A 21,896-nucleotide genomic window follows, 5' to 3' on the forward strand; every position below is an offset into this window, starting at 1 on the left:
GCGCATCCCAAAAGACATCCTATATGGAGAACTGGCGACTGGGAAGAGGCCCACTGGCCGTCTGAAGCTGTGTTACATGGATGATTGCAAGCATGACCTGAAAGCCATAGGCATCAACATTGAGAGCTGGGAGGAAACAGCTGACAATTGGAAATGTCTTGAAAGAAGGCCTCAAACAGGGAGAAGAGACACTGACCAAGCAAGCCGAAGAGAAGCATTCCCATAGGAAGAAGAAAGGAAGCAACCCCCAAAACACAGGGTTGGTCTACATATGTGCCAAGTGTGGAAGATCATGTCTCTCCCACATTGGACTAACCAGCTACAGTCGAAGTTGCACCAAAGATAGTGGAACCCGCAACCGGGGCACACCACCATAGTCGACACGACTGACGGAGAACTACTATTATACATATATAGTGCTGTGGAAAAGCCTTAGGTACCTTTTTTTTAGTCCAAACTTTGTCACAGATTTTTATTTTGTTTCTTCAACATTATCGAGATGGTACAAATTTTTTTTTAGAATTTTTATCATAGTATGCTTAATGTTTGATGAGTTGCCTAGATAGATAGATAGATAGATAGATAGATAGATAGATAGATAGATAGATAACTGAGGAACCCTGATGTACTGTATACAGTACACTATATGCTTGTTCATAGGCAATGATAATTGTAAGATATACTACCATACCCATCAAATATTTGGACACATATTCTAATTCAATTATATTTCTTTATTTTTATCAATCAAAAGACGCTTCATGTCTTAAAGTAATGATGGATGTTGTTTCTCTTTACTTAGCTGAGTGGTTCTTGGCATACTATGGATTACTCCAGTTGTGGAATGAGGCAATTTACTGTATGTTTATTATTTACTGTTTGATTTCAAACACATTAAGAAGGCAAGAAACTGCATTAATTAACTTTTGATGAGGCACAGCTGATAATTGAAAAGCATTCCAGGTGACGACCTCATGAAGCTGGTTAAGATAATGCCAATAGTGTGCAAAGTGTCATCAAGGTAAACACTGGCTACTTTGAAGAATCAAAAATTTGAAACTTTTTTTTTTTACACTTTTTGTTTACCACATAATTCCATGTATGTTCCATATGTTATTTCATAGTCTTCAGTATTGTTCTACAACCCCAATCCCATAAATTTGGGACACTGTGTAAAACGTAAATAAAAAAACAGAACATGACGATTTCCAAATCATGGAAACCCTATGTTTAATTGAAAATAATACAAAGACAACATATCAAATGTTGAAACTGAGAAATTTTATTGTTTGAAAAATATATGCTCATTTTGAATTTGATGTCAGCAGCACGTTTCAAAAAAGTTGGGACAGGGGTATGTTTACCACTGTGTTGCATCACTTTCACTTTTAACAACATTCTGGAAACATTTGGGAACTGAGGAGACCAGTTGCTGTAGTTTTGAAAGAGAAATGTTGTCCCATTCTTGCCTGATATAAAATTTCAGTTGCTCAACAGTTCGGGGTCTCCTTTGTTGTATTTTGCACTTCATAATGCGCCAAATGTTTGAAATGGGAGACAGGTCTGGACTGCAGGCAGGCCAGTTTAGCACCCGGACTCTTTTACTAAGGATCCATGCGGTTTTAATAGGTGCAGAAAGCGGTTTGGCATTGTCTTGCTGAAAGAAGGAAGGCCTTCCCTGAAAAAGATTTTGTCTGGATGGCAGCATGTTGCTCTGAAACGTGTATATATCATTCAGCATTCATGATGCCTTCCCAAATGTACAAGCTACCCATGTGTGGCAGCAGGGGCATGGCTTAGCGTCAGTTTGTGAATGGAGGGTGGGGCCGGGGAAGGTGAGTGGCAAAGTCAATGTACCTGTGGTTAATTAATGTTGTGTGTCTGTGTTGCAGTGACAGAGGATAGAAAAAGTGAGAGAGAGCAGAGAGAGGGAAGCTCTCCCGACCAGAACACGTGTATGTGTGTGTTGCGTGTGTGACTGTGTGAGTGAGTGAAGCTGAAGAGCTAAGAATAAGTGAAATAAAGTGTGTGTGAACATCAACTCCCGCCTGCCATGCTTCTGTACTCCACCCACATCAGGGACTTGTTACACCATGTCATGTGCACTAATGCGCCCTCATACCATCACATGCTGGCTTTTAAACTGTGCACTGATAATAAGCAGGATGATCCCTCTCCTCTTTAGCCTGGAGGACGTGTTGTCCATGATTTCTGAAAAGCATTTCTACTTTTGTTTTGTCAGACCACAGTCCATTGTAAAAGAGCTCGGGCCCAGAGAAGGTGGCAGGGTTTCTGGATATTGTTTATATATGGTTTTAACTTGTATTTGTGGATGCAGTAATGAACTGTTTTCACAGACGATGGTTTTCTGAAGTGTTCCTGAGCCTATACAGTGATTTCCACTCCAGACACGTCTACTTTTAATGCAGTGTCGCCTGAGGGCCTGAAGATCACAGGCATCCAGTGTCAGTTTTCAGCCTTGTCTCTTGCATACAGAGATTTCTCCAGATTCTCTGAATCTTTTAATGATATTATGGACCATAGATGATGTGATCCCGAAATTCTTTGTAATTACCTCGACCGAGATGGAGTCCACCAGGGGGCGAGGTATTGTTTTCAGTTGGGTTTGTTTGTTTTTGTTAACGATATTACGGGAAAACGGCTGGATCAATCTTCATGAAACTTTCAGGATAGATGGGCATTGGTCTCAAATAGAACTGCCAACATTGTCATCCGGTCAAGGTCACGGTGACCAAAAAGGTAAAAAAAAGCTCTGAGATCAGACTGCAGGGGCGCTGCCTCGGAAAGACTCCTCCCACAAACACGCTGATTGGCTCACTATCTGCCTCAGTTGCATATACTGTGCTGTCATTGGATGGTTTCTTGGTTCGTTTACATATGCAAAGGAAGGGGATTTGGCCACACCCACTTTTAAATCCCATTGATAAAAACTTCCCCGCTCTGTTGATGTATTTATAAATCTCATCTCATCTCATTATCTCTAGCCGCTTTATCCTTCTACAGGGTCGCAGGCAAGCTGGAGCCTATCCCAGCTGACTACGGGCGAAAGGCGGGGTACACCCTGGACAAGTCGCCAGGTCATCACAGGGCTGACACATAGACACAGACAACCATTCACACTCACATTCACACCTACGGTCAATTTAGAGTCACCAGTTAACCTAACTTGCATGTCTTTGGACTGTGGGGGAACCCGGAGCACCCGGAGGAAACCCACGCGGACACGGGGAGAACATGCAAACTCCACACAGAAAGGCCCTCACCGGCCCCGGGGCTCGAACCCAGGACCTTCTTGCTGTGAGGCGACAGCGCTAACCACTACACCACCGTGCCGCCGTATTTATAAATTATAAGTTAAATTAAATTATAAATCTCATCTCATTATCTCTAGCCGCTTTATCCTGTCCTACAGGGTCGCAGGCAAGCTGGAGCCTATCCCAGCTGACTACGGGCGAAAGGCAGGGTACACCCTGGACAAGTCACCAGGTCATCACAGGGCTGACACATAGACACAGACAACCATTCACACCTACGGTCAATTTAGAGTCACCAGTTAACCTAACCTGCATGTCTTTGGACTGTGGGGGAAACCGGAGCACCCGGAGGAAACCCACGTGGACAACATGCAAACTCCACACAGAAAGGCCCTCGCTGGCCACGGGGCTCGAACCCGGACCTTCTTGCTGTGAGGCGACAGCGCTAACCACTACACAACCGTGCCGCCCTATTATTATAAATATAAATTATAAATAAATGGACTAAAGAAATCACTTTCAGATATGTTTATGTCTATTACAGAGGGAAAGTGCATTCCACTGAGCTCTAGCGCTGGGCCATTTCCAGGAAATAAGAGTTTTTTGGTCATGGCAACAGTATGTGTATGTCAGCCTCGGTTCGGAGGTTTCAGTTTTGAAAACTGTAAGAGTAGAATAATATAAAGTATAAACACTTGGTATTTTACTTCTGTGATTTTTAAATTGTTCATTTTTGGATTATGCTTCATTTTTGTGGCTGCTGCCTCATATATATGAAAGCTATGTTTACTGCCGCTCATATATATATATATATATATATATATATATATATATATATATATATATATATTTACTGTATGGATATGGTGTCAGAAAACAATTTTATTTATAAGCAGTAGTCACATGTACCCATAGGGTACCTATTTTTTTTCGCGATATCTTCCTTCATATTCATCATAAGTGCTTCTGGGTGAAGTTTGTTTTGCCTGGCAACATTTGTTTTACACTGTTTGTCCACGCAGTCTTTCATAGAGCACTGAACCCATCCTCATCTTTATTTCTGAGAGACTCAGCCTCTCTGGGATGCTCTTTTTATACCCAATCATGTTACTGACCTGTTGCCAATTAACCAAATTTGGATTTTTATTTATTTATTTTTTAATTTTTTTTTTTTGCATTACACAACTTTTTCAGTCTTTTGTTGCCCCTGTCCCAATCAAATTCAAAATTTTATATATATAATTTTTTTTTCAGAAAACAAAAAAATTTCTCTGTTTCAACATTTGATATGTTGTCTTCTTTGTTCTATTTGAAACATAAGGTTTCCATGATTTGCAACTCCTCATATTCTGGGGTTTTATTTATTTATTTTTTACACAGTGTCCCAAATTTATGAAATTGGGGTTGTATAATGTAGAAAATAGTTCAAATGAAGAAAACTCTAGGAATGAGTAGGACAGCTTGTGAACGAATAGACAGGATCAGATAGGGGATAATAATAATAATAATAATAATAATAATAATAATAATAATAATAATAATAATAATAATAGCGAAATAGCACCTCCCTCCCCTCCCCTCCCCTCCCCTCCCCTCCCATGTCAGGCTGTTCTGGGTTCAGTGCCTGCTCGGCTGTAGAGTCGCGCGCGCGCCTCCGACATCCTGCAAATCACGCACGCACTTCCGGATCGTCACTGTCTATCACAGACTCGTAAAGAGCGGCAGATTGTATCCAGCGCTTAATCTCTTGACGATCTGAAGCTTCAGGAAACCTCTCAGTCATGGGAAACAGCGTGTCCGGGATCCCACCGCTCCAGAGAGGATATCACAACAGATTTCACAGACTTCACAACTCACATAAAGGTCAGTGACTTAGATTAGATTAGATTAGATTAGATTAGATTAGATTAGATTAGATTAGATTAGATTAGATTAGATTTGATTTGATTTGATTTGATTTAACTTTATTGATCCCTTTGGGAGGGTTCCCTCAGGGAAATTAAAATTCCAGCAGCATCATTACAGATAAACAGAGAATAGGAAATAGAGAAAACTTCTAGATAAATTAAATTAAGTATTTACATATACAAATATAAAAAAGAATAAGATATGGGAAAAGATTAAAGAAAAAAAAAAGTCCAGCAGGAGAGGTATTGCACATTATATTGCACATTTATATTGCACATTGCCCAGTATTGCTTTTTGTCAGGCTAGGCTACTGCTTCTGCTGTACACATTGGTGTTCATTCTCATGACTGGAGATGACTGAAAAGCTCCTGAGCCTGGACTGAGATAGGTTATTGCCAACAAGTTTCCATATGCTCAGTGTTTCTATCTATCTATCTATCTATCTATCTATCTATCTATCTATCTATCTATCTATCTATCTGTCTGTCTGTCTGTCTGTCTGTCTGTCTGTCTGCCTGCCTGCCTGCCTGCCTGCATGATTGCGTGGATCTCAATAGAGCCTGGGCTGTGACTTATAAACATGCCCTATGTGTTTCATGTACCTGCTCCCTGAGCTTGCTTCATTCTTTCCCTTGGCAACTTGTTGCATTCACTGTGGATGATGTTAATCCGGTGGTGCTGAAGGACAGCGCTCCCGCATGGGGGCGAATGGGACAAAGGTTGCGCGTGCACACGTTTCCAAGTAATTATAAGCAGGACACTATCTATCTATCTATCTATCTATCTATCTATCTATCTATCTATCTATCTATCTATCTATCTATCGCACCCTTCAAAATTATTGGCACCCCCCGTTAAAATATGTTCTTAGGCTTCTAATAAATTCTTAAAAAAATATATAGGACAACAATGCAAAAAAAAAAAAGAGAGGGGAAAAAACCCAACCTTTAATTCAAGTGCATTTATTCAGTGAGAAAAAAATCCCACATTAAGAAATAATTCTTTTACATGAAATCATGTGTGCCACAATTATTGGCACCCCTGATGTTAATACTTTGTACAACTCCCTTTTGCCAACAAGACAGCACTTAATATTCTCCTATAACATTTCACAAGAAGGGAGAATACAGACAGAGGGATCTTCGACCATTCCTCTTTGCACAATCTCTCTAAATCATCCAGAGTCCTGGGTCCTCTCCTATGCACTCTCCTCTTCAGCTCACCCCACAGGTTTTGAATTGGGTTGAGGTTTGGGGACTGAGATGGCCATGGGAGGAGCTTGATTTTGTGTCTGGTGAACCATTTTTGTGTAGATTTGGCCACATGTTTAGGGTCATTATCTTGCTGAAAGACCCAGTGATGACCCATTTTCAGCTTTCGGGCAGAGGCCACCAGATTTTGATTTAAAATGTCCTGGTATTTCAAAGAGTTCATGATGCCCTGCACCCTAACAAGGTTCCCAGGGCCTCTGGAAGAGAAACAGGTGCACAGCATCACAGATCCTCCCCCATACTTCACAGTGGGCATGAGGTGCTTTTCCGCATACTCATCTTTTGTGATGTATTAGAGTGTTTGTTCCCAAAAAGCTCTATCTTGGTCTCATCTGACCAAAGCACATGGTCCCAGTTGAAGTCCCAGTACTGCTTAGCAAACTCCAGACATTTAAGTTTATGCTTGTAAGTGAGAAAAGGCTTTGTCCGTGCATGCCTCCCAAACAGCTTGTTGGCATGTAGATAGCGCCCGATGGTTGTTATGGAGACTTTGTGACCCCAAGATGCTACTCTTTTTGATGCAATTCTCTAACAGTGAGCTTTGGAGAACTTTTGACTTCTCTTACCATCCTCCTCACTGTGCGTGGTGGCAAGATAAACTTGCATCCTCGTCCAGGCTTGTTTGCCACTGTTCCAGTTGTTTTAAACTTCTTGATGATTCCTCTGACTGTAGATATGGGCAGGTGTAGGCAAGTGGCTGTTTTCTTGTAGCCATTGCCTGACTTATGAAGGTTGACACACATCTGCCTTACTTGAATGGTGTGTTCTCTTGTCTTTCCCATGTTGAAGAGTGGATAAGAGAAATAGGCCTCTGTGCCACATCATATTTATACCCCAGTGAAACAGGATGTGATGAATTACTAATTAAAGGTTCCTAGATACTCTGATCAACTTTATAAACTACAGTAGAAATGACAGAAATGCTTCAATTACATTTATTTTCTAGGAATTGTTATGGATGCCAATAACTGTGGAACAGGTGATTTTATGAAAAATAAGTATTTCTTAGTCAGGGAGGGTTTTTTAATTCACTTGAGTTAAGGGTTACATTTTTTCTACAATTTTCAGTCAGAGATTATGCTTCTGCAATAAAAATAGAATTTATTTTAAGGCTTTTAACACATCTTAACCAGGGGTGCCAATAATTGTGGAGGGCACTGTATCTGTCTTCTGGGCCTTAAGTGCAAGCATGTCATTCAGAATCAGAACCAGAATTACTGTTTATTGGCCAACACACACAGAAGAAATTTGGTTCCGACAGTTGATGTATCCCTAGTTTTACAGAAGAAGAAAAAAAAAGTGTGAATATATGCATATGTAAATTATGTATATGTAATGCATAAGGTCCTGGGTTCGAGCCCAGCGGCTGGCGAAGGCCTTTCTGTGTGGAGTTTGCATGTTCTCCTCGTGTCCGCGTGGGTTTCCTCCGGGTGCTCCGGTTTCCCCCACAGTCCAAAGACATGCAGGTTAGGTTAACTGGTGACTCTAAATTGACCGTAGGTGTGAATGTGAGTGTGAATGGTTGTCTGTGTCTATGTGTCAGCCCTGTGATGACCTGGCGACTTGTCCAGGGTGTACCCCGCCTTTCGCCCGTAGTCAGCTGAGATAGGCTCCAGCTTGCCTGCGACCCTGTCGGACAGGATAAGCGGCTACAGATAATGGATGGATATATGCATATGTAAATTATGTATATGTAATATAAGAAAAAATGTAGAGCATATGTCTATATGTAGGGCAGCACAGTGGTGTAGTGGTTAGCACTGTCGCTTCACAGCAAGAAGGTCTTGGGTTCGAGCCCAGCGGCTGGCGAGGGCCTTTCTGTGTGGAGTTTGCATGTTCTCCCCGTGTCTGCGTGGGTTTCCTTCGGGTGCTCCGGTTTCCCCCACAGTCCAAAGACATGCGGTTAGGTTAACTGGTGGCTCTAAATTGACCGTGAGTGTGAATGGTTGTCTGTGTCTATGTGTCAGCCCTGTGATGACCTAGCGACTTGTCCAGGGTGTACCCTGCCTCTCACCCATAGTCAGCTGGGATAGGCTCCAGCTTGTCTGCAACCCTGTAGGACAGGATAAGTGGCTACAGATAATGGATGGATGTCTACAGTGGCATGCAAAAGTTTGGGCACCCTTGCTGAAAATGTCTGTTACTGTAAATAGTTAAGTGAGCAGAAGATGAACTGATCACCAAAAGGCATAAAGGTAAAGACGAGGCATTTCTTTTCAGCGTTTTATGCAGGATTTGTGTATTATTTTTGTTTTGTACAAAGAAAAGGAACACCATGCGAAAGTTTGGGCACCCCAATACATTTGAGTTCTCAGGTAACTTTTACCAAGGTTCCAGACCTTAATTAGCTTATTGAGCTGTGGCTTGTTCAAATTCTTCATTAGGAAAGGTTAGATTATGCAGATTTCAAAGCTGTCTGACTCCTCAGACTTGTCCTTAAAATCAACAGCCATGGGCTCCTCTAAGCAACTCCCTAGCATTCTGAATAATAAAATAATTGATGCTCACAAAGCAGGAGAAGGCTACAAGAACGTAGCAAAGTGTTTTCAGGTAGCTGTTCCCTCAGATTGTAATGTTATTAAGAAATGGCAGTTAACAGAAACAGTGGATATCAAGGTGAGGTCTGGAAGATGAAGAAGACTTTTTGAAAGAACTGCTTGTTGGATTGCTAGAAAGGCAAATAAAACCCCCTGTTTGACTGCAAAAGACCTTCAGAAAGATTTAGCAGACCCTGGAGTGGTGGTGCACTGTTCTACCATGCAGCAACACCTGAACAAATATGACCTTCATGAGAGAGTCATCAGAAGAAAACCTTTCCTGTGTCCTAGCCACAAAATTCAGTGTCTGATAGACAAGGCCAACGAGACACTGCAGGGATGCTTCGAGGTGACAGACTAGCAGACACTGTGTGAGCCCCACGGAGACGACATTGATGGGCTCACAGAGTGCATCACGGCAGGGGCGTAGCCATCATTTTAGAAGTGAGGGGGACAAATTGTTCAGAGGTCTATTGAGTGATTTATCATCCTCTCATATTCAACTGCACCTCTCCTTAGCAGCTAAAGAACCACATAACCACAAACAGCACAGCACCAGGGAACCGACTTTAGTTCTTTAAAAATGATCAAAATCTAAAGTCAAAATCTATAAATCTATAAAGTAAAATTTATAAATAGAATTAAGAATAGTAGTGGTGACATAGCTAGTTATATTCTCTTCTCACCTGTGACCCTGCATAATCATCCCTGTTGGCCTCTGGTCCACTGTCTCCTCTCTCACCCTGCTCTTTCTATTGTGGCAATAAAGATTAAAAAATATGTGGAAAGCAACATTTTGAAATAGAATTAGGAATACAGTAATAATAATCAGCAAATTCATGTACTTTAAACTTTAACTACCACAAAATAAATTAAAACTTTACAAAAATAACAGTCAAAGGAACAGAAATACATTTATATTCTTATTTTCTACCCAGAAGTGAGTAATTTTAGAGTAGCCAAAATAGTAACGTTACTCAAGTAAGAGTATTGTTACTTTAGAATAATATTACTCAAGTAAAAGTAAAATGTATTTTGCAACAAAACAACTCTTAAGAGTACAATTTAGCCAAAAAATTACTCAAGTAAATGTAATGGAGTAAATGTAACTAGTTACTACTGCCTCTAAGTTAGCTAGCTAGCTTAACTAACTAAATTGACATCTATTTGTCATCTTTTAGCTAAACATTATCTACATTCAACAGCATTACTTAACTTACACGGTCTGTTTGGCAAAAACTGTCTAAAAAGTCTTTAGCCTCTTGGCTGGTTTGCTGAACATACAGAAGCACTACCCAGATCTGAATCACACCAAAGATACTCATACAATATTTTCTAAAGCGTCTCTGATCACACACGACAGCGGTGTTTGTTTGCCGCCTTAGCTCCACCTGCTCATGATGCGTTTAGAGGCAGCTCGGAAAAACGCGTTTCCACATGTTAAAAATGAATTGAGTGGTTGTAATGGCTGTAAAAAGTGCGGGGGACAGAGGGCACAAATACGAGAAGTGCGGGGGACATGTCCCCCGCATACCCCGCATCCGCTACGCCCATGGATCACGGGATACATCAACTTCTGTGTGGACACCATTGTCCCAGCTAGGACTGTCAGCTGTTACCCCAAGAACAAGCCATGGGTAACGAAGGACATCAAAGCCCTCTTAAACGAGAAGAAGAGGGCTTTCAGAGCCAGCAACAAGAAGGAGGTACAGCATGAACTGAGAGCAATGATCAGGGAAGCCAAGGAAAAGTACAGGAGGAAGTTGGAGTGGAAACTCCAACAGAACAACATGAGAGAGGTGTGGAGTGGAATGAAGACCATCACTGGTTACAAGCCAACCAACAGTAAAGGAGTGGATGGCAATGTGGAAAGGGTGAATGAGCTGAATCTTCACTTCAGCAGATTCGATGGCATGACCCCAACCCACCACCACCACTCTTCTACGGGATGGCTACAACCACACACTTCACATTCTCTCCCCTCCCCCACCTCTTCTCGCCCAACCCATCCCCATTTCAGGACCTCGCTCACACCTCCTCAACAGACCCCCTGGCTGAGCACCCCCCCCCCCCCAAGAAACACTTTCATCTCTCCCCCACCCATCACCTCCACACCGATCATTAGCGAGGAGCAAGTGAGAAGACAGCTAAAGAGACTCCATGCAGGAAAATCAGCAGGCCCGGATGGTGTTATCCCCAGGGCCCTGGAGACCTGTGCCCTCCAGCTAAGTGGAGTACTTCAGCATGTCTTCAACATAAGCCTGGGTCTTCAGAGGGTTCCCGTGCTGTGGAAGATGTCATGCCTTGTCCCTGTACCAAAGAAGCCGCATCCCAGTGACCTCAAAGACTACAGGCCCGTGGCATTAACGTCACACATCATGAAGACCCTTGAGAGACTCATCCTGGAGCAGATCCAGCCTATGGTCCAACCACTTCTTGACCCCCTTCAGTTCTCCTACCAGCCCCGTCTTGGAGTAGAGGACACAATCATCTACCTGTTCAACAAAGTCTACGGCCACCTGGACAAGCCAGCCAGCACTGTGAGGATCATGTTTTTTGATTTCTCCAGTGCTTTTGACACCATCCGGCCAGCTCTGCCGGGTGAGAAGTTGACAGCGATGCAGGTGGATGCCCCACTGGTGTCCTGGATTGTGGATTATTTGACTGGCAGACCACAGTATGTGCGCTTGCAGTGCTGTGTGTCAGACAGAGTGATCAGCAACACCGGGGCTCCGCAAGGGACTGTCCTTTCTCCTTTCCTTTTCACTCTCTACACCACTGATTTCAACTACTGCACGGAGACCTGTCACCTCCAGAAATTTTCTGATGACTCTACAGTGGTTGGACATATTATTGGTGGTGATGAGAGTGAATACAGGACGGTGGTGGACAACTTTGTCACGTGGAGCAGGAAGAACCACCTACAGCTCAACGTGATGAAGATGAAAGAACTGGTGGTTGATCTGAAGAGAATCAGGGCTCCGGTGAACCCTGTTAACATCCAAGGGGTTAGTGTGGACGTGGTGGAGGAATATAAGTACCTGGGGGTGTACTTGGATAATAAACTGGACTGGTCCAAAAACGTGGACACGGTATACAAAAAGGGCCAGAGCCGTTTCTATTTTCTGAGACGGCTGAGGTCTTTCTACATCTGCCGAACGACGCTGTGGATGTTCTGTGAGTCTGTGGTGGCCAGTGCCACCCTGTATGCTGTCGTCTTCTGGGGCAGCGGCTTGAAGATGAAGGACACTAACAGACTCAATAAGATCATCTTTTATTTTTAGACATGTTTACTTCTTCTCTGATTAAGGAGCTTGGTAGCAAATTTGAATTTCCCTCCGGGGATTAAGAAAGTAATTCTGATTCTGATTCTGAATATGCCTAAAATATCTGTATTACACAATATCTATCTATAATAAACACTATGTGGAATATACCATATATATATCATGCATTAAAAAATCTATATCTATAATATACAGGATACATTATAAATAAGTACGCTATCAACAATATAAACAGTACACCATACAGACAATATGCAGGATGTTTACAAACAAGACACAATAGACTAAAAATATACACGACAATCAGAGTACACAGAGTGCAGTGAGGTAGTGCAAACAGGAGTACACAGGAGGTACGAGAGGTACAATAGTAGTATAATTTTATTCGTTCTGGAATAATTGAGAAATAATCACTAATAACTATCATGTTCTGTATGTTATATGCATTTTTTTTTTCAGTGTGTTCTGCTGCACTTTAAAATGCTGGGTTCAGTGTAACCCTACTTGAGTCATTTATGTAAACCGATGCTAGGTCAGGGTGGAGCAGTGGATAGTATTACAGCTGATTCAATCTTGAGCTTAGGTTACTGTCTTTATGGAGTGTCATCTGTTCTTTTTGTGCCTGTGTGGGTTTCCTCCATGTTCTCTAGTTTCATCCCACCTCCCAAAACCATGCATAAACAAACTAGTGAGTCTTAATTGCCCTTAGGTGTACAGTGCCTTGCAAAAGTATTCATCCTCCTTGGTGTTTGTCCTGTTTTGTCGGATTACAAGCTGGAATTAAAATTGATTATTGGGGGGTTAGCACCATTTGATTTACACAACATGCCTCCAACTATAAAGGTGAAAATTGTTGTTTTATTGTGACACAAACAATAATTAAGATGAAAAAACAGAAATCTGGAGTGTGCATAGGTATCCCCCTAGTCAATACTTTGTAAAGCCAGCTTTTGCTGCAATTACAGCTGCAAGTCTCTTGGGGTATGTCTCTATTAGCTTAGCACATCTAGCCACTGGGATTTTTGCCCATTCCTCAAGGCAAAACTGCTCCAACTCCTTCAAGTTAGATGGGTTCTGTTGGTGGACAGCAATCTTCAAGTTGTGCCACACATTCTCAATTGGACTGAGGTCTGGGCTTTGATTAGGCCATTCCAAGACATTTAAATGTTTCCCTTGAAACCACTCCAGTGTAGCTTTAGCAGTATGTTTAGGGTCATTGTCCTGTTGGAACATGAACCTTTGTCCCAATCTCAAACCTCTGGCTGACTCAAACAGGTTTTCCTCCAGAATTGCCCTGTATTTAGTGCCATCCATCTTTCCTTCAGTCCTGCCCAGCATTCCTGTCCCTGCAGATGAAAAACATCCCCATAGCATGATGTTGCCACCACCATGCTTCACTGTAGGAATGGTGTTCTCAGGGTGTTGGGTTTGCGCCACACATGGCATTTCCCATGATGGCCAAAAAGATCAATTTTAGTCTCATTTGACTAGAGAATCTTCTTCCATGTGTTTGGGGAGTCTGCCACATGCTGTTGGGCAAACTCCAAATGTGTTTTCTTTAAGCAATGGCTTTTTTCTGCCCACTCTTTCATAAAGCCCCGCTCTGTGGAGTGTACGGCTTAAAGTGGTCCTACGGACAGATACTCCCATCTTCGCTGTGGATCTTTGCAGCTCCTTCAGTGCTCTCTTTGGTGTCTTTATTGCATCTCTGATTAATGCCCTCCTTGCCCAGTCTGTGAGTTTTGGTGGGTGGCCTTCTCTTGTCAGGTTTGTAGTGGTGCCATATTCTTTCCATTTTGCTATAATGGATTTAATGGTGCTCACTGGGATATTCAAAGTTTGTGATACTTTTTATAACCCAACCCTGATCTATACTTCTCCACAACTTTGTCTCTGACCTGTTTGGAGGCTCCTTGGTTTTCATGTTGCTTGCTTAGTAGTGTAGCAGAGTCAGGGTCCTTCCAGAACAGGTTGATTTATACAGACATCATGTGACAAATCATGTGACACTTTGACTGCACACAGGTGGATCTTAATCAACTAATTACGTGACTTATGAAGTGAATTGGTTGGACCAGCTCTTATTTAGGGGTTTCATACGAAATGGGGTGAATACCTATGCACAATCCAGATTTGTTTTTCAGCTTAATTATAGTTTGTTTCACAATAAAACACCAATTTGCAGCTTTAAAGTGGTAGGCATGTTGTGTAAATCAAATGGTGCTAACCCCCCAACAATCCATTTTAATTACAGCTTGTAATGCCACAAAACAGGACAAACACCAAGGGGGATGAATACTTTTGCAAGACACTGTGAATGAGTGTGTGCATAGTGCTCTGTGATAGACCGGCATCCCATCTGAGGTGTATTCCTGCATCGCAACCATCACAGCCCTGACCAGGATTCCTGAAAATAATGAGTGCTGGGTCACATATACTGCATAAGACAACACATGTTGGGTTAATTTGACTACAGACTGTTGAGTTATGTGTAGAACCAAACCTGCTGAGTTGTTCCAGGATCCTCACTTCTTGCAGAGTTTCATATGTTTTCTCTATGGTCATGTGGGTTTCCTCTGGGGTTTGTCCATTTTCCTCCAATCTCCCAAAAACATGGGGGTATGTGGATTGACTATTTTAAATTGCCCCTCAGTGTGTGTGTGTGTGTGTGTGCATGATGCTGTGCAATGGACAGGCATCCTATCTGTGATGAATGCTTCCACTTTGAGCCAAGTGTTACTGGGATCCACTATGGCCTTGAGCAGAATAAAGCAGAAGTGTAAATGAATGAATGATTGAATGAATGCTTTTACTGTTCCTGCTTTTACTCTTTCAGTTAGTTCACTGGGGTGGCATGATGCTGCAAGGAGGCTGGGTTTGAACCTGTCTGGAGTTTGCATGTTCTCCTCGTGCCTGTGTCGGTTTCCTGTCAGTGCTTTGGTTTCCTTCCACAGTCCAAAGAAATGTGGATTAGGTCAACTGGCTCCTCTAAATTGCCCATAGGTGTGAGAGTGGCTGACTGTCTGTGTCTCTGTGTTAGCCCCATGATAGACTGGTGACCCGTCCAGGGTGTACCCCGCCTCTCGCCAAATGTCAGCTGTGGATACAGAAAATGAATGAATGAATTAGTTTACTCCAAGGCCTGTGTTAAATAATCGTCTGTCAACCCTTAATCCATTTCTTATCTTTACTGTGAGCTGAGAATTCTCTACAGCTTTGTTTTCTATCCAGTGATATTACAGCAACAAAACTGACACTGTTTTCATGTTCCACTGGAAGAATTAAAAAGTGAATCAAAATGGCAACCAAGCCACATGTTATGTTAACTGGATTAAGGTAAACTGGATTAACATAATATGAATTAACCGAACGAAATAACCCAAACTTCATAACACAGTGATTTGGTTATGTAAATAACCTTGCAACGTTCGATGTTATTATGTCATTGTGGTGCAAAAGGTCCCTGGAAATTTAAATGCTGTAGGTTATACAGTAATTAGTTAATTTTGCTGTTGCTATGGATCCCACAAAACTTCAAGAATTTGTAAAAACAAAAATTGGTAGTGATTATGGCAGCGTTGTGTAGCATGATGGGTAACAGATATCCACGGTATTATTCAATATGCTAATTTATAATGAATAAACATGGTGATTAGAAACAAATGGTTTTCAGACTGTCCTGACATTCCACTCATTGTAGTAGTGAACTAGATTCTCAAGTGATTCAACTCATTCAAAAATCCGTAGGAGTTTTTATCAGCATTGGGAATGAACTGTGAAGACTGCATCGCTGATTTGTGAAGTCCCTCTGAATTATGAATTAGCAAATGTCTGATTCTGAAGATCATCCTGCTGGCAGACGTGATGATAATTGCGGTCTTCATTAGCATGTAGTTATTATATTCAATGAAAAGGTGACAGAGAGAGGACTGATGTGTCGAGACTAACTAGTCAAGGCCAGAGAGGTCTCTCAGAGGTTAATACTTTGGATGTTTCCATTGGTGCAGAATGGTATGAAGCTGCTTTGATCGTTTATTAAAGAAACAACACCTAAATATATGATAATGGCTTTCTAATGCACTTATGCTCTTCTGTCTCTTTTAAATAGCATATAGATATTAACTCAGTACTGTACCATTCATTCTAATGTCGGTAGGAACAATACCAAGCTGGCTGTATGCCATTTGCTTTAGACTCTGTATGTGCATGTGTAATGATGTGTGTTTCTGTGTCTCATGGAAATATGATGTCCAGAAGTCAAGTATCCATAATTATTATACATACAGGCCACTTTTTCCATGGAATAAAAACATGTATTCTATTCCCTTCTAGTAGGTTTATCAATAGCATGCAATATTGTTATCATATCGCTTATCCTCCATGTATTACACCACTCTACCCAATGGAGAATGAGCGTGCAATATTGTTATAATATTGCACATTGTCAAGACAACACGACATCACGCGTCAGAGCTCATGCGAATACCCAATGACAAAACTTTTCTGCTGCACACGCACAGAATCATTTCTTTGTCCAACGGGAAAGAGAGAAGATAAGGTTAATTCAGTGCTAAGTTTAAGCACTAAATAAATAAACTGAAACTGAAGACGCGCTGAACACCCGAAAGGCTACCAAAACCTCATTATATATTCTGCACGTATATTTACAAGAGAAAAACATACCAACAGACATTGAAAAACTGGAAAAGAGACACATGAGCGATGTAAAACTTCCACGCTAGCGAGTGACTGTGACAGTTTGTAAACAAACATGACTGCTAGGTTTGCTTTGTTAAAAGCGGAAGATTTTGAGAGAATTTTGGCTGCCAGGTCGCTCCGTTGTGTGTAGTTGTCGATGTTGATTTTAAAAGTAACTGAGTAAATTACACAGGGAAAATAATAATATACGGCTTGACTGCGCTAGCATTGGCCTTCGCTAACACTATGCCGGCGGGAAGGTAACTGGACTGCCATGCTAACAGCACTGAGTTGCGGGTAAGCTAGCATTGGCCTTTGCTAATGCTACTGCTACACCGGCTGGAAGGTAACTGGACTGCCGCGCTAACAGCACCGAGTCGTGGGTAAGCTAGCGTTGGCCTTTGAGAATGCTGATATGAAGAGAGTGTGTATGTATAATAATAATAATAATAATGATATTGGCGGGCTTTCGCCCGTAGTCAGCTGGGATAGGCTCCAGCTTGCCTGCGACCCTGTAGAACAGGATAAAGCAGCTACAGATAATGAGATGAGAATGAGATGAGATATTGGCGGGGCGGCACGGTGGTGTAGTGGTTAGCGCTGTCGCCTCACAGCAAGAAGGTCCTGGGTTCGAGCCCCGGGGCCGGCGAGGGCCTTTCTGTGTGGAGTTTGCATGTTCTCCCCGTGTCCGCGTGGGTTTCCTCCGGGTGCTCCGGTTTCCCCCACAGTCCAAAGACATGCAGGTTAGGTTAACTGGTGACTCTAAATTGACCGTAGGTGTGAATGTGAGTGTGAATGGTTGTCTGTGTCAGCCCTGTGATGACCTGGCGACTTGTCCAGGGTGTACCCCGCCTTTCACCCGTAGTCAGCTGGGATAGGCTCCAGCTTGCCTGCAACCCTGTAGAAGGATAAAGCGGCTAGAGATGATGAGATGATATTGGCTGGCTTTTTTTTCGTGGTCTATCAGATATATTCCATTCAGCTAGCATGATACTGAACTTGTCTTCGACTCGCCAGCCAATATTATTTAAATATCAAGCACGGGTTTATAATCTTTCTTTTATCGTATGTCAGTTTTATTCCTTATATGGTTTCGGGTGAAAATATGACATTTGCATTTATAGATTTTGCAGAAACTTTCACAGAATTTTAACAGAAACCTTGATTCAATTGAATAAGTGTTAAAACCTTTTAGAGACTACAGTGCAGTCCAGTGATGACTGGTTGTACTTTTAGATGGGAGGTGAAAATTGAATATACCAACAAGCTAGGTTAAGCAATGCATTTTATTAATTTAAATCAAATGATTTGAAATTATTTTCAAGTCTGTAGTACAAGCTTCATGCCATGTTTCCTACAACAACAACAACAAAAGAGAACAAACAGAGAAGTTGCAACTCTTTCAATTCAAAAAAGCCCCACAAATTTGAGTTGTCAAAAAGTAAAAAGGTTTTGTTATCTGTCTTTTTGTGTAATTTGTACTTTGCTTTACAGGCATTTACGCCTTGGGGCAACCCACTTTATAACTTGTTACATAACTTTCCATTTCAGTTTTTCAAATCTCCTCATGTATGTTTCGTGCCAGTATACAGTGCCTTGAAAAAGTATTCATACCCCTTGAACTTTTTCATATTTTTCCACCTTACAACCACGAACTTAAAAGTTTTTTATTGAGATTTTATGTGATAGACCAACACAGAGTAGCACATAATTGTGAAGTGAAACGAAAATGATAAATGGTCTTCAAAATTTTAAACAAATAAAAATCTGAAAAATGTGGTGTGCATTAGTATTCAGCCCCCTGTACTCTGATACCTCTAAATACAATCCAGTGCAATCAATTGCCTTCAGAAGTCATCTAATTAGTTAATAGTGTCCTACTGTGTGTAATTTACTCTCAGCATAAATACACTTGTTCTGTGAAGGCCTCAGTGGTTTGTTAGAGAACACTGAAGAACAAACAGCATCATGAAGACCAAAGAACTCACCAGACAGGTCAGGGATAAAGTTCTGGAGAAGTTTAAAGCAGGGTTAGGTTATAAAAAATATCCCAAGCTCTGAACATCTCAAGAAGCACTGTTCAATCCATCATTCAAAAATGGAAAAAGTATGGCACAACTGCAAACCTACCAAGACATGGCCGTCCACCTAAACTGACAGAGCGAGCAAGGACAGCACTGGTCAGAGAAGCAGCCAAGAGGCCCATGATCACTCTGGAGGAGCTGCAGAAATCCACAGCTCAGGTGGGAGAATCTGTGCACAGGACAACTATAAGTTGTACACTCCACAAATCTGGCCTTTTTGGAAGAGTGGCAAGAAGAAAGCCATTGTTGAAAGACAGGCATAAGAAGTCCCGTTTGCAGTTTGCCAGAAGCCATGTAGGGGACACAGCAAACATGTGTAAGAAGGTGCTTTGGTCAGATGAGACCAAAGTTGAACTTTTTGGCCTAAATGCAAAGCACTGGGGGCGTCGTGGCTCAGGTGGATAAGGCGTCATACCATAAATCCGGGGACCCGGGTTTGATTCCGGCCCGAGGTCATTTCCCGATCCCTCCCTGTCTCTACACTGTCCTATCCAATAATAAAGGTGAAAAAAGCCCAAAAAATATCTTAAATGCAAAGCGCTATGTGTGGCGGAAAACTAACACTGCTCATCACTCTGCACACACCATCCCCACTGTGAAACATGGTGGTGGCAGCATCATGCTATGGGGATGCTTTTCTTCAGCAGGGACAGGGAAGCTGGTCAGAGTTGATGGGAAGATGGATGGAGCTAAATACAGGGCAATCCTGGAAGTAAACCTGTTGAGACTGGGAAGGAGATTCACCTTCCAGCAAGACAATGACCCTAAACATACAGCCAGAGCTACAATGAAATGGTTTAGATCAAAGAATATTCATGTGTTAGAATGGCCCAGTCAAAGTCCAGACCTAAATCCCATTGAGCATCTGTGGCAAGACTTGAAAATTGCAGTTCACAGACGCTCTCCATCCAATCTGGCTGAGCTTGAGCTATTTTGCAAAGAAGAACGGGCAAAAATTTCAGTGTCTAGATGTGCAAAGCTGGTAGAGACATACCACAAAAGACTTGCAGCTGTAATTGCAGCAAAAGGTGGCTCTGCAAAGTATTGACGCAGGGGGGCTGAATACTAATGCACATCACATTTTTCAGATTTTTATTTGTTTAAAATTTTGAAGACCATTTATCATTTTCATTTCACTTCACAATTATGTGCTACTCTGTGTTGGTCTATCACATAAAATCTCAATAAAAACTTTTAAGTTCATGGTTGTAAGGTGGAAAAATGTGAAAAAGTTCAAGGGGTATGAATACTTTTTCAAGGCACTGTACATGGCTAAAGTGAAAATGGGAACAATAATAAGAAAAATAAATTTCTATAATGGATAGAAAATGGATAAACATGAAAGAAATTAATAAATGCTTTCTTTTTTTTTCCATTTTCTTGTCAGGTTCTGTAAACCTCATAGATTTAAATGGGACTGTTGTGGGATGCGCATGTTTTTTTTTTTTCTTTTTGTTGGCCATAACATCTTAGAGGTCTTTCAAAGATGCCATTTGGTTATTGGTGGCCTCTCTGACCAAGTATCTTCTTTCAGTCATCTAGTTTTGATGAACACACAGATTTTAGCAGCTGTGGGTGGTACCATGCACTGTTCTACTTCTAAATGATGGAATTTATACCTTTTCCACAATTTTGTTACAGAGTTGTTTTGGTTTTCTGATTGGGAGATCGTGAGATCAAATCCCAGCACTGCCAAGCCATCACTGTTGGGTCCTTGAGCAAGGCCCTTAACCTTCAACTGCTCAGTTGTATAAAATGTGATAAATGCAAATCGCTCTGGATAAGGGCATCTGCCAAATGCCATAAATGTAAATGCAATGTAAATGCAGTCCTGGGTGCAGACGCAAGTCTATTGACCCCATTGCTACAGATGAGAGAGTGTTTCAAGGAATGAATTCAGACAGATAATTAAAGATCTGTAGTGACCTGCATGCTAAACCTACAATTACTCACAATTAGAACTTACTTAGCAGACTATGGCCAAGAGTAATTATGGCTGTATAGTTGGTTAATTGCCACCCAAAAAATATATGAACCATTGAGCTACATGTAGTATGGAGAAAGTGTTTATAGTTTGATGTGTACCACAACTTCCAACTCGATCTCTATACTGGAGTTCTGTAGAATACCATTAAATTTTCACAGGGATAGATAGATAGATAGATAGATAGATAGATAGATAGATAGATAGATAGATAGATAGATAGATAGATAGATAGAAATGGTTATAGATTTCTAAATGTCTGTTCAATCACAGTACTGTTGAATGCTTGATTCTGATTGGTTAGAAGTTGTTGATTAATTTTCTACCACCACATGTGTCAGATACTGTAGAGCAGAGGCTCCACATAAGTGGATTTGTTGATATTGAGAAGTTATCTTTGAAAAGACAGATTTATGAGCAATGTTGGGAAAGTTTTCTGGAAGAAAGGTTTTATGCTTTCTCAGTACCATGACAAGCTGTGTTTAATTTCAAGAGAAAGAAAAAAAGAGAGGCTAGTGAGGGGATGACTGGTTACAGCTAAATAGCATAAGTAATAACATGAATTAACTGGTTTTAAGGACATTGTACGACATTAAACTTCCCGAAAATGGAATTTAAAAAAAGTCACGTCATCTTTATGAAATATACAATTGTAATTATTGTCCATTTCTGTGGTATATGAGGAATAAAACACTTCAGGATATGCTGTTATTGGAAATAAGTATTATTTTCCTATAACAGTAATCCCTACCAGGTTATATTCTTGCATAACAAATTGTCAGTTTAAACAATTAGACAATCAATGGTTCAGTTGTTTTATTGGATCTCAGAACTGGTCATAGTTCTTCTAGT

At 41.4% G+C, this 21,896-nt stretch overlaps 1 protein-coding gene across 2 annotated transcripts in view; it reads left to right on the forward strand.

The window, feature by feature from the left end:
* The first annotated feature begins 5,056 nt into the window (after nucleotides 1-5,056).
* neurl1aa (neuralized E3 ubiquitin protein ligase 1Aa) overlaps nucleotides 5,057-21,896 on the forward strand; it is a 232,215-nt gene continuing 215,375 nt past the window's right edge. For both annotated transcript variants that reach the window (XR_009650549.1, XM_060898796.1), the window contains exon 1: nucleotides 5,057-5,138. Coding sequence is in view for 1 of the 2 variants with exons in the window: in XM_060898796.1 (XP_060754779.1) it covers nucleotides 5,057-5,138 (82 nt within the window). In the remaining variant the exon portion in view is untranslated. The remainder of the gene's footprint in view (nucleotides 5,139-21,896) is intronic.

Source organism: Neoarius graeffei, chromosome 18 (assembly GCF_027579695.1).
Source record: "Neoarius graeffei isolate fNeoGra1 chromosome 18, fNeoGra1.pri, whole genome shotgun sequence".
NCBI classification, from domain to species: domain Eukaryota; kingdom Metazoa; phylum Chordata; class Actinopteri; order Siluriformes; family Ariidae; genus Neoarius; species Neoarius graeffei.